Source organism: Bos grunniens, chromosome 3, assembly GCF_055505025.1.
Source record: "Bos grunniens cultivar Pamir isolate PY7600 chromosome 3, Bosgru_T2T1.0, whole genome shotgun sequence".
In the NCBI taxonomy this organism is placed as follows: Eukaryota; Metazoa; Chordata; class Mammalia; order Artiodactyla; family Bovidae; genus Bos; species Bos grunniens.
Window position 1 is genome coordinate 5,901,351 of NC_141167.1, and position 12,823 is coordinate 5,914,173.

Below are 12,823 nucleotides of genomic sequence, written 5' to 3' on the forward strand. Positions count from 1 at the left end.
AGTTTCAGGTGGACAGCAGGGCAGCTCAGCCATACATTATACATACACACATATCCATTCTCCCCAAAGCTCCTCTCCCACCCAGGCTGCCACATAACATGGAGCAAAGTTCCCTAAATAGTCGGTCCTTGGAGTTATCCGTCTTAAATAAAGCAGTGTGTACAAGTCCATCCCAAACTCCCTAACTATGAATTCACTTTGGTTGGTCTGTAATCACTGTAGAGTTTAGCCCCCAGATCTGAACCTATCCATTTTCTTAAATATAACTAATAATTCTGAGCAAGTCAAATTCAATTTAAAATCGAGACTATCGCTGATATTTTAATCCCATTGTTCCCGATGGTCTATTAAATAAGAATACAAGTAGTATTCATGATGCAAAAGATTATTTTTTTTTTAAAGCTAAATGCCGCCTTCACGTTTTTCGTGGGAAGCCTGGAGGCTGCTGGTTTCTGAGAAGCTTACCCTCAAAGTTATACTCAGCAGTGAAGTGCCCCATTGCTGACATTCTTCACAAATGGTCTAGTTTTCCCTGGTAAAGACATCACAAAAGTGTTTTTATCATTACAAATGGGGCCACGGAACTGGGAAATGTTCACGTATTTTTAGAGAGTGCGTGTATGGAAAGAACAGACCCATATCTGCAGGAGTCTCCAGATAGGCAGGTGGGGGGCCTGATACCGGTGATGCAGAGGGTGCAGGGGACATGCGCAAGGTCCTCCCATGGTCAGCACCACGGCGGCCAGCTCTCACCCGCCCAAAGACACAGCTCAGCTCTCAGTGCTGGGAACACCCAGACACACCCCCGCCTTTCCAAGGCACTTCTGCCTTAGACGACACGTAAGGCCACCCCCACTAGCTCACACCTCGCAGTTCTTCCACACTCAGCCCCTCCCAACCCCAGAGGGGCTGGACTACTCTGTGGTATTGACTCTCTCTATGGGCTTCTCAGGTGGTACGGTGGGAAGGAATCCACCTGCAGAGGCCAGAGATGCAAGTTCAATCCCTGGGTGGGCAAGATCCCCTGGAGGAGGGCATGGCAACCCACTCCAGTATTCTTGACAGGAGAATTCCACAGAGCCTGGAAGGCTGCAGTCCGTGGGGTCATAGAGTTGGACACCCCTGAGCGACTGAGCACGTATGAGGGCTGGGTTATATTTGAACCCAGTGACCACGCTGGAACTCAAAATATTCATGAAGGAACTCTTTGGTCACAGTTGCTACTCCCGTAATTTATGAGATTCAATCCATTCATTTTAAGTTGTAAATACAGGAAGATGACCACTATTCTAGTTAATTTAGGTTACACCGTTTTCAACTATCCTGTGTAGACCTGTTCTTCTGCAGGAAAGAACCTCTGCAATCGAGTCTGATGAGGGCCAGGGCAGCGAGGAAGTCAGGGAAGGAAGATCGTTACGGCACCAAGGGTCCCCACATGGACAGAGAGTTTCTGGAATTTCAGGCAACGTTAAGTATTTGATGAAGGCACACTTTCAGTCTTTACTTTCTGAACAAAGACACCGCAAAGGTAAGAAATGCCCAGTGACAGAAACTTGGTGCTCAGCTGAGAGCCTAGGCAGAGTGGGGATCCCTTACGGGCTTGGTGGGGGACGGTTCAGACGTGCACACGTGGCGCTCCGACCCCTCCCTCAGCAGGGCTCAGGCCAGGCCCTTGGGGGGCCACAGGGGACAGAGACTTCCGGTCTACTGCACTGATGTTAGATCAGGGCCCAGATGTGCCCAGGGGTGTGTAAGAGGCACTGGGAAAGGCATGAGCGTTCATGGCCTCTGCTAGCTCGTCCCCGCCTGCCCTCCACCGCCCTTGGAGGCAGGCCTGGGTGGCAGCGTCAGTAGCTCTGACGTCTTTGGTGTCTCACCGGGTTTGGTCAAGGAGGTGGCGGCAGGGGACCAGGGGCAACGGGGACAGGGAGGCCAGGGGCTTCTCTGGGGCTCCTCAGCCTCCGGGTCACCAGGTGGCATGTGTCCTTCCCCGGATGGAGGTCTTCCCCGGACGCCTCCCTCTGGGTCTTATAACCAGCTCCTCCTTTCCCTGTTACCCCCTGGGGGCCCACCCCACCCCTACAGCTCTTCCCACACCCTGCCCACGCTTCTACAGACAGTCCCTGTGGAAAATTCCCATCAATGACCCAGCCGAGGGCGCCATGTTCTCCCTGGAACATGGAGTGAAATAGCTGACTCTCAGTGGAACTGAAAGTTTCTTATTCTCTATAGAGATTTGAGTCTAGTCATCTGATCCAACAGGGCGTCTCAAAACCTACATGATTCATCCACTTCATGGACATCATCTAGAGAACTTTTTACTATCTGCAGTTGCAACTGCTCAGCATGAGGTCAAGCCAAAGAGAATATACTGGCAATAACAAGTCACAATGCTTTGCAGGAAAGAGAAATATAAATATTTTTAACAATTAAAATTAAACAATCCTCTAAAAATATACACCTAGCTTTCATTTTAAGAAGGCTTCGCTTCGATGGTTCCCACAATACACTTTGATTAATAGTTATTAAGAAAATTTTAAAAATTGTGCATCATTGTGAATCTAAAATTATTTCAATTGAACAATGCGTTCTGACTTCAAAGATGTTAAAATGTGAAAAAAAAAAATAATATGCCTTGGATATAGCCTGTCTCCCCAAAATGACTCATTTATAGTTGGGAAGGTAACTTTTCCTAGGGAAAAATGATCCGTTTTCTTTTTACAGAGAACCGGTCTTATTTTCTAGTGGAAAGATGTCATGGATATGGCATCATAGGGATGGTCCTCTTAACTACAAAGCGAGGCACGGTGTCCTTTCTAGTCATTAGCACTGAACCTCTGAACACACATCAACCGACACCCATCAAACATGCCCGAGATGCTGTTGTGATTTCTAATTTGGGTGCTTCTGAATCTGCCTTTCTGTTGGCATCACCACCTCGGCAGGAAGGCCCTTAATGAAAGGGTCTGTGGTTGGCTTGGGGCGGAGGACCTGACTCAGCCTCGACACAGGCTATCGCTCAGAGCCCACAGTCCCATCCCAGTAACGCAGGAAGTGGAAGATGGAAGCATTCCAGGCATCCGACAAGCCTCCTGTCACTTCTCGAACTTTCTGCGAACCCACTGGATGACAAAGATGCTGATTTGAACCGGCAGCCCAATTAAACGCGCAACCGCTACTAATTTACTTTCAGGCTGTATCTTATTCACACAGTGTTCACTGCGCCAGGAGGTGGGTGGAATGATTAGAAGGGATGAAATGTATGTAATGAAGTGATAGGTGGACTTGATAATCAGTTTCTACCAAGTGGTACCTTTTTAACAAAAGTCATTCGTTGGAACACGTGGCAAGCACGGTGGACGTTTATCTGTGAAATGGGCCTGAGCCCTTCCCCTGAGGCAGATCCTACTCTTCCCCGGGGCCCGTGGGGCACCTGCTCCCCACCTGGCCGGTGGCCACGCATCTTTTCGACTTTACCCCAGTCCTCTTGTAGGGGGTGGGCGTGTGGCCACCCATTTGTGGCTGGGGGCTTTCTGCTGAAGTTTTTGGAAGGCGTTGCATCAATGCTCAGCATCTGTGGGCAATTTATTTTCCAGTGGGAAGGCCAGTGGTGTCTGAGTGGGTGTTTTGATTCACAATCATTATTTTTCACCACTGCTGATGTAACAGAATCATCCTCATTTATCATGACAGGAGAAAATCCGTTTTTATGGGCTAAACTTGTTAGCAGGAAGCTATGGGAGGCAAAATGGTAAGACTGGCACTGAAAAAGGGCTTCTAGACTCTTTCCTGGCACTGTGAGAGCCCCAGCAAGCTCCCTGACACTCTGAACCTCGGTCTCCTCATTATAAATGAAAATGCCACGGACTCACAGAATTACGGTAAACGACACAGCGCTTGTACTGTAAACTCTGCTCCTGCCTTGCTAACAAATGCATCATGGGCGGCTTATCTCATTTAAGCTTATCTCCAGATATTAGGAAGGAACAGGCACTTTCTTTCACACTCAAACCTGCAGTTTGAACAGTCAAAAGAGTATCTCCGAAAAAGTGCAGCAGAGATAGAGAAAGAAAAGGACGTAAGTTACAAAGGTTGTTTCTGGCACACGTGGAATCCTTGCTGAAACCAGACTCCTTTACTCTCACTGGTCTCACCAATCATTATTCATGTTACACGACAGTGTCCTCACATTTGAACCTTCCTTTGCAGTATCTCTTTAACTTGTTTATTACAATGCATTGATTTCACCTCCCACCATGCCTGTGTGTGCATGTCCACCTCCACTCGCACACCAAGGAATAAAAAAAAAGTAACTCCAGCAGAAGGAGCCACTTCTGAAAGATCACGTGGGCCCAGCCCTGAGCATAAAACCTGACTTCAACAAGTCAGAGGAGAACCAAGACAGATGGTGCCCACAGAAATACTAATGCAGCTCACAAAACAGCAAGAGCGATGGGCATTAATAGAGGGGCGGTTATCATCAGCCGAAGCTGGAAGCCAGGGTTGGAGCGGCTGTCTTAACTCGAGCTGAGTCTAGCGGGGATCAGGGGAGACTCCTACATCAGGAGGCTGGTCTTTTTTGGACGAAGACAACGGGGCACAGCTTGGCTGGAGTGGACACCCGAACCCAGCTCGCCGAGGTCGGGCAAGACCAAACAACCTGCCCGGATGACTGGGGGGCTGGGCCACCAGTGTCACCACGGACCCAGCGGCAGCTGTCAGGAGGTAAGACAGCTGATGTGGCTGGGCAGTCTGGAGGATCAGTGGGGAGAGAGAGGGCCCCCAGCACCGCCTCGTAAATAGAAAGCACACGCAGTGACCTGCATCCCCAAGCATTTGTGGTTCGGAGGGTAAACGATGCTACGAATGAGAGGAGTGAGAATCACTTTTCAGAAACGTGAACTCTGCCCCCGAAAGTCTTTGGAAGGTGGGGTGGGGTGGGGGGTGCCTTACCGTCAGCGGTGCCGGAGAGGCCGTCGGCTTTGAAGTTGCTCGTGCTTTTCTTCCTCCGATGCTTCTTTCTGTTGGCGTGAGGGGAGGGGGGCGGGTCGAGCTTGGGGCTGGCGGTGCTGGAAATGCTGGGGCTCGAGCACAGGGGGTCACCCAGCCCCGTGTCTGCCGCCGGACCGGAAAAGGAAAAGAGCGCAGAGGTCAGCACGGAGAAACCAGACTCTGCCAAGGATCACAGCAACGTTCCTCCAGTTACCAAGCCCCAGAAACAGTCTCCGAACCGGGGGCTCAGAGGTCAGGGCGCCCCATGCCCGAACACGCCACCTGCCATTCCAAAGCAGGAGCCCCTTTCGGAATCTTCTTTTTGCTCAGGAGAATTGAAAGTCCTCCTTTTTTTTTTTTAAGACCAGTGCTTCTCCAACTTTATTACTTAAAAATTTTTTTTATTGGAGTAGAGTTGATTTGAATGTTGCTTTAGCTCCAGGTGTGCAGGAAAGTGCGTCAGTGATACATATACATACGCCCACTCTTTTTTTAAGATTCTTTTCCCATATAGGTCACTACAGTCTGTTGAGCAGAGCTTCCTGTGCGACACAGTGGGTTCTTCTTAGTTACTATTTTATATATAGTCACGTGTGTATGTCAGCCCCAACCCATTCTCCTTTCCCCCGGTCACCATAAGTTCGGAAGATTCTACATATGAGTGATACCATATCATATTCGTCTTTATCTGATTTATAAAGTTCTCTATTTTGCATGTTTGGAGTTCTGGAAAAGGAAAGTGGCGGTGGGGGGGAGGGGGTTTACTTGTTTATTTTTCTCTTCTCACAAATAATCTGATCTATTAGGGATGAAAGACATGCTCAGGAATACATAGCACAGTGTCATCTTAAGTGGGGTTGAGCCGTGTGTGTGCTTACGCACAAGATACAGGTATGTCTGATTCTCTGTCTCCTTCCCTCAAGACGTCGTAGGACCAGACGTCAGCTGACCACTCGTGAGACGCCGCAGGCCGCCTCCCTGTGTCACCAATGTCCAGCAACAGTGCTTAGAAGCCCACGGCAGACCCGGCAATTTTTGATTCGCTGAACCTACTTAACAAAATGTTAAAACCAGTGCACCGGAAGTGAAACTCTCAACTAATGATGTCTAACTTTATCAGAGAGAAGAACACAACACCCTTAAAAGACCTGAAATGAACATGCAATTCAGCAGAATAAACAAATTCACTGAGAAAGGGATGAAGGAACACCATCCAGATACCTCCAAGCTCCTAACAATTCATCATTTCATGACACAGAATCTTTGTTAACTCAAAAGACAGAACCTTCTGTGTGATGAATTAATAAACATTCGTTCATTCAACGAATGTTCTTTTGAGCACTTACTGTTCTTGAGTCACTTTTCTAGATGTCTGGGATGCACCACTGAGAATAACAAAGGTCCCTGTCTGAGTGGCATTGAGACAGCCGCGGGGTCACAGCCCAGACTTCGTCACAAGGTGGTGAAAGGGGAAAGCAGCTCATGGAGAGTGGACATTACAGAGGTGGTGGAGGGGTGGGGTGGGTACAGAGAGGGTCTTGATGAGAAGGCAACACGTGGGCCAACGATTAAAGATGGTGAAGACATGAGAACTCAAGTGCATACCTCGGGGAGGAGGAAATCACCAGAACCTGGCCCTAAGACCAGGTGTGCATGCTGGCGGTGTCCCAGAAACACAGAGGGGAGACTGGCCAGGGCCAGTGAGGACGGGAGACTCAGACAGGGTGTCATCAGAGAGGAAGGGGCCCAGACACTGTCTAGGACCCGGCTCTTATTCTGGGGAGCCGCTGCAGGGTTTTGAACAGAAGGATGACCTGATTTTGAATATAAAGATACTTGAGGGTCTCCCTGGTGCCCCAGTGGTAAAGACTCCTCCTGCCAGTGCAGGAGAGACAGGCTCGATTCCTGATCTGGGGAGACCCCACCTGCCACAGGGACAACGAAGCCCGTGGGCCATAACCAATGAGCCTGTGCTCTAGGGCCTGGGAGCCACAGCCACGAAGCCCGTGGGCCATAACCGACGAGTCTGTGCTCCAAGGCCCAGGAGCCACAGCTACACGAAGCCCGTGGGCCGTAACCGATGAGTCTGTGCTCCAGGGCCTGGGAGCCACAGCCGCTGAAGCCCATGGGCCGTAACCGATGAGCCTGTGCTCTAGGGCTGGGAGCCACAGCCACGAAGCCCGTGGGCCATAACCGACGAGTCTGTGCTCCAAGGCCCAGGAGCCACAGCTACACAAAGCCCGTGGGCCGTAACCGATGAGCCTGTGCTCCAGGGCCCAGGAGCCACAGCTGCTGAAGCCCATGGGCCGTAACTGATGAGCCTGTGCTCTAGGGCTGGGAGCCACAGCTGCTGAAGCCCACGTGCCGAGAGCTTGTGCTTCAGAACAAGAGAAGCCACTGCAGTGAGAAACCAAGCGTGGCGACTAGAGCCGCGCCCTACTCGCCACAGCTAGAGAAAAGCCTCTGCAGCAACGAAGACCCAGCACAGCCAAAAACAAATAAGCAAACAACATTTTTATAAAGAGATACTGGAAATACGAATTTAAAATACTTTTATTTTATGAACCCCTGGAACATTTTAGCATGTATTAAGAAATATAAAAAAACAAAAAACAAAAAACAACTTTGTATCTTTTAAGCTCTACACCCAGCTCCAGGAATGTCCTAGGAAGCAACTTCCTGATGTCCTAAGGCCAGTAGCGCCTTTCCCATCCCTGCTCAGTCAGGAGGGTCAACCTTCTTCCCATCCCCTGTGGAGCCAAGGCCTCTGGGAGCCTGTCCTGGGAAGGGTATAAGAGTCAACCCACGGCTCCTTCCTGCAGGAGAACCTGCCTCCAGGAGACTGGGTCTCTAGGTTGACTCTTTATCCACATGGTCATTTCTTCTTCATTTTCTCTCCAACTTGCTGCCTGCTCTCCACCAAAGGCACACTCACCCTGGGTCTGACTCCTCCCCTATAGACTCCCCTCCCCTCCAGGTCCAGGGAGTATGGCTAACTGCAGGAGGGCTCCTCTCTTGCTAGCTTTTCACCTTTTCAATGATCCCAGTCTTCTGTAATATAAATCTTTTAAAAATAGCATTTCTAATACACATGCATTTTGAAAATACTAGATCGCACTGTAAATAAAATACCCCACTGTACGTAAGACTGTACATAGATATCACAGGGGAAAAAAAAAAGGTTAGCCTAGTTAATGTTGTTGTTTAGTCGCTAAGTCGTGTCCGACTCTTTGCGACCCCATGGCCTGAAGCCCACCAGGCCCCTGTGTCCATGGGATTTCCCAGGCAAGAACACTGGAGTGGGTTGCCATTTCCTCCTCCAGGGGATCTTCCTGACCCAGGGATTGGGCCCTCACCTCTTGAATTGGCAGGTGGATTCTTTACCACTGAGCCACCGGGGAAGCCCCCAGTCTAGTTAATACCTGTGCACAATTTCAGACAGTTCGGAAGCTGCCTGATACTGCGGAAGTGTCCAGGGACCCCAGGGTCACTAGCTGATCCTAAAGCAATCCTTTGACATGTTAGTCAGTGCTCAAGCCTTACGATGACTATATTTGTCATTTCAAATATTTTCTGCCCAGGTTTCAAAAGTCTTCATGCTCTGACCATATCCTCTTTGACTGTGAAGTGTTAAGAACCCACCGTGTGCCAGGCTGGGTGACAGGGCATGGGGAAACTGCCCTCTAGTCATGGAGGCAGATGGGGGTGCAGGCCAAGACTGCTGCCCTCTGCTGCAGCAGGGCTGGTGTTTTATTACTTCCCTCTGTCCCTTGGCACCACAGTTCGAAAGCATCAATTCTTTGGCACTCAGCCTTCTTTACAGTCCAACTCTCACATCCATACATGTCTGGACTAGAGGGTGAAAACCCCTGTCCCCATGGACTTGACTTTTAATGACTGAGAGGATGCCTGTCTGGCCACTTGCTTGATACACCCAGGAAAGACTATATCTCCTGGGCAATAGAGTTTGAAGAGGGGGAATCAGATCTATGGCAGAAACACCAAGATTCCCTGGAGAAGGAAATGGCAACCCACTCCAGTACTCTTGCCTAGAAAATTCCATGGATGGAGGAGCCTGGTGGGCTACAGTCCCTAGGGTCGCAAAGAGTGAGACAAGACTGAGTGTCTTCACTCACTTTAATCCTATGCAAACAGAAGTGCCACCCACACACAGAGAGAAGTAAGGTGGGGAACCATCCTCACATCCACAGTCACCGAGGCAGGCTGGCTCCGTGGCCTCCCTCGAGGAACACGAATGTGGCTCCAGGAGGAGCCGCCAGGACCCAGAGCATGAGTGACAGAGAAAAAGGAACCACGGAGCCAGGGAAGGGGCCAGGAGCGGGTTTGGCGTGGGGAGGGTGAAGGGCAGAACGAAAACACACGGGTCCTGATCTGGGCCCTGCAGGAAGGGAGGGAGGCGGGAGGTGAGCTTTCAGAATAACTCAGCTAGTAATACAGACAACGATCACAATGACGAAACCAGAAAGCAGGACCAGCTGTTTGTGAGCCCAGGAATCCCGTCTCAGACAAGGAGGGGCAAGGATAAAGGAAGTGATGTGTACCCGTTGCTTGGAAACCGAGAAGCATTTCCCATCTACCATCTGGCTTGCTGCTCACAGGACCAAGACCCAGTCAAGAGCACCACTGCTGAAGTCTAGAGACTGCAGGCGACGCTGGAGCCCCGTCTCTTCTCCCTGTCCGGGTCAATGCCTCAATGCTGGCCCAAGCCCTGCACACGTGATCCCAAGTCTCTCGCTGGAGGAAGGACAGATAACCACGATGTGGCCGGGCGTCCACAGTGGGTGGGCTAAGCGGGAGTCAGGCACGGAAGTCCCTGGGAAAACCAGGTGCTCCAGGCTGGGGTCCGTGGGGGCAGGAACAGCTCTGGGGTGGACTGCTGGGCAAAGCCAGGCAGCTGCCCAGGAATGAAGGGTCCTGCCAGGAACTGTGTGTTGGGGCCAGGTGGGCTGACTGCAGCAGCAGGAGCACCCACCAGGCGAGGGGCTGGCGTCTGTGGCCCCAAGGATGGGGTTGGGGTAGCGAGTCGCAACAGAGGCCGAGCAGGGGCAGGCTGGGTGGTGGTTAGGGAGGCCTGGAGCAGAGAGGGTCACCGGCAGCCCTGACCATTCTCTAGGCTGGGTACCACGTCAAGGATGCTCTGGTTTCTAGTGACCTGGGTTCCGTGTCTGGGTGCTGGTATCTGAATGCCCGGCTCCTAGATCCTGAGAACTCCCTTTCAAGAGGAGGTGTTTAAACAGTCCCCTGGTTTAAAATACGACCCATCAAAACACACTGGGCTTCTGTGCTGTGCTTTTCCATCTCTGATGACTCCTCTTGTCTGACAAAGTATCCCTCAACCTGAAAAGCCCCTGACAGCCCAACCCCAGACCCTGAAACTGCACCTGCAGAACACAGTCCGCTCCTCCTGAGAACAAACAATGCATCTTGTTTTGTATCAATTAGTGGACACCGGACAGGTGGCCCTGTCGATGGCCTTAAACATGAGAGGGGGCGAAGCAGAGGGCAGAAGAGGGGAGACGGGGAGAGAAGAAAGCCACAGCAAATTAGAAAGGGGAGCGCCTCATTACACCCCCTCTCACCCGGCTTTGATGGAGGGACCCAGAGCCCCCGAGATGCGGCGCTGAACCTGGATGGGCCGGTCCTCCGCCATCCCGCGCGCTCAATGCTAGCCATTAGTTCTTCCCAATCGGGCATCAGTGTTCAACCCACACCCCAAAAAATACATAATACGAGCAATAATGATAACAATCTGCAGGCTCTCGAGCTTCAGTACGTGAAGTATGAGTCAAAGAAGCAGTTTAACTTTTCACTCGGAGAGCTGACAAGCATGACTAGAGGGAGAATAAAATAACATTCCGTCCGCATAAATATCAAGCAGCCTGCTCGAGACTGATGGGCCAGGAATGTATTCTTAGCCATCATTCCGGCAGACAGGCCCAAGGACACTCATAACTTATTTTACAATCATTTAGTTTCAGCTCAAGTGGAAAACGTGACAACTTATCTCTGCTGACAAGATGCCATATCGAACCTTACAATTAACTCTCCTCCGATTATCTGCCCAGCCGATCATTAGCTGGGCCATTTTCGATGAACTGTTGCGGGGAGCGTGCCTCGGTGATGGCCGTCGGTGCCAGGTGTGAGGATGGGTTTTTGACATCTCCGGCTGCTATTCAAATAGACCGGGCTCCGTGCCCCCAACTCCCAAGGCCCTGCTTCTCCCAAGGGGTCTCCCAGTGTGTGTGCCGGGCAGGGGGAGTCCTGCGCCGTGCTGAGTGGGAGCTGAGCGTCCCCGTGACCGTTAGCACTGCAACAAAACCTGTATTACTACGGCCAGTGCTCCTCCAGCAGACGTGTGCTCCTCACCCCCCAGAGTCTATTTCAGGGAGCCAGGGGCTCTGGAGGGACACCTCCCACCACTCCTCCTTACTGGGCTTGACCTGCAGAGGGGACACCAAGAATTCCCTGCAGGACTCCCCCGCCCTGCCCCATGCACGCTGTCTGGGGGTGCTGCTGATGGTCCTGAGAGCAGGCTGACTGTTAATTTCCTAGTGTTGAAGAAAGAGGGCTTCCTCAGTGGCTCAGCGGTAAAGACTCCATCTGCCAATGCAGGAGACACGGGTTCCATCCCTAGATGGGGGAAGATTCCCCCGGAGAAGGAAATGGCTACCCGCTCCGGTATTTATTCTTGCCTGGAGAAATCCAGCGGATGGAGCAGCCTGGCGGGCTACAGACCATGGGGTTGCAAAGAGTCGGACATGACTGAGTGATGGAACGATGGGGAATGCTTTAAAAGGCATGCTCACAAGCCTGGAGGGCGTCCCTGGTGGCTCTGCGGTAAAGAATCCTGCCAGTGCAAGGAGACATGGGTTCAATCCCTGGTCCAGAAAGACTCCGTGCGTTGAGCTGAAGGGAAGTCACAACAGCAGGGCTCCAGAGCCCGGGAGCCCGGCTGAGCCGACCTTCCACAGCCACTGAAGCCTGAGTACTCTAGAGCCCGTGTTCCACGAGAGAAGCCGCTGCAGTGAGCCAAGCACCACAATTACGGAGCAGCCCCTTGCTGCAACTAGAGAAAAGCCCATGCAGCAATGAAGGCCCAGGATGGCCAAAGAACCGTAAATAAATAAAACTATAAAACAGAAGCCTGAATGTCTATTAAAAAAATTAAAAAAGGGAAAGGACCGTGAATGCATATTAGCTGTTCTTTCTCACTCTCAAATAGAGCCTACCTTGCTCATTTGACAGGATTAGGACCACATAGAACTAAAAAAATCTTCGTGTTTTGGTATTACGAGAATTCAAAATGATCAAAGACAGCTATTTGTCGGGGACGGGTGGTGGTGGTGGGGGAGATCACTGGAGAGCTGAAACCTTTCAAACACTCAAGATGAAGCCATCACAGGAGCCGGTCCATTAAAACCCATTTCCTTCAAGACAAAAGCCGACGGTATAAAGCCAATTTGGACCTTCACGAAGGGCTCTGCTCTCCCTGGAGCTCAGAGAGACGTGTGGGCCGGTAAATAAAGAACCAGGCCACCTCTGCCATCCAAGGAAATCACAACATCCCGGGCCTCTGTTAAAAGGTTGAGTGTGAAGTGAAGTTCAAAACCTCGCCCCTTCTCACAGTCCTTTTGACGGGAGCTTTCAACAGGAGGAGGTTTACTTGAATCCCCATCTCTGAAGATGTTTCAGAGCCCGGCACATTGTCCGGCTCCCTTTGCGGCTGGCGGCGCGCACACAGAGGGTACACGGTGTCAGAAGAAGGGGCAGCGGGGACACGGTGGGGGGCCCGGGAAGATGACAGGTGCTG

At 51.2% G+C, this 12,823-nt stretch overlaps 1 protein-coding gene across 12 annotated transcripts in view; it reads right to left on the minus strand.

Moving 5' to 3' along the window:
• The window catches only part of AGAP1 (ArfGAP with GTPase domain, ankyrin repeat and PH domain 1), a 572,168-nt gene that overhangs the window by 123,430 nt on the left and 435,915 nt on the right, over positions 1-12,823 (minus strand). For 11 of the 12 annotated variants that reach the window (XM_086376769.1, XM_086376737.1, XM_086376748.1 and 8 more), the window contains one exon: positions 4,954-5,115. The exons of the other annotated variant lie outside the window; for it this stretch is intronic. In XM_086376769.1, the coding sequence (XP_086232895.1) occupies positions 4,954-5,115 (162 nt within the window). The remainder of the gene's footprint in view (positions 1-4,953; positions 5,116-12,823) is intronic. 12 annotated transcript variants of the gene reach the window in all.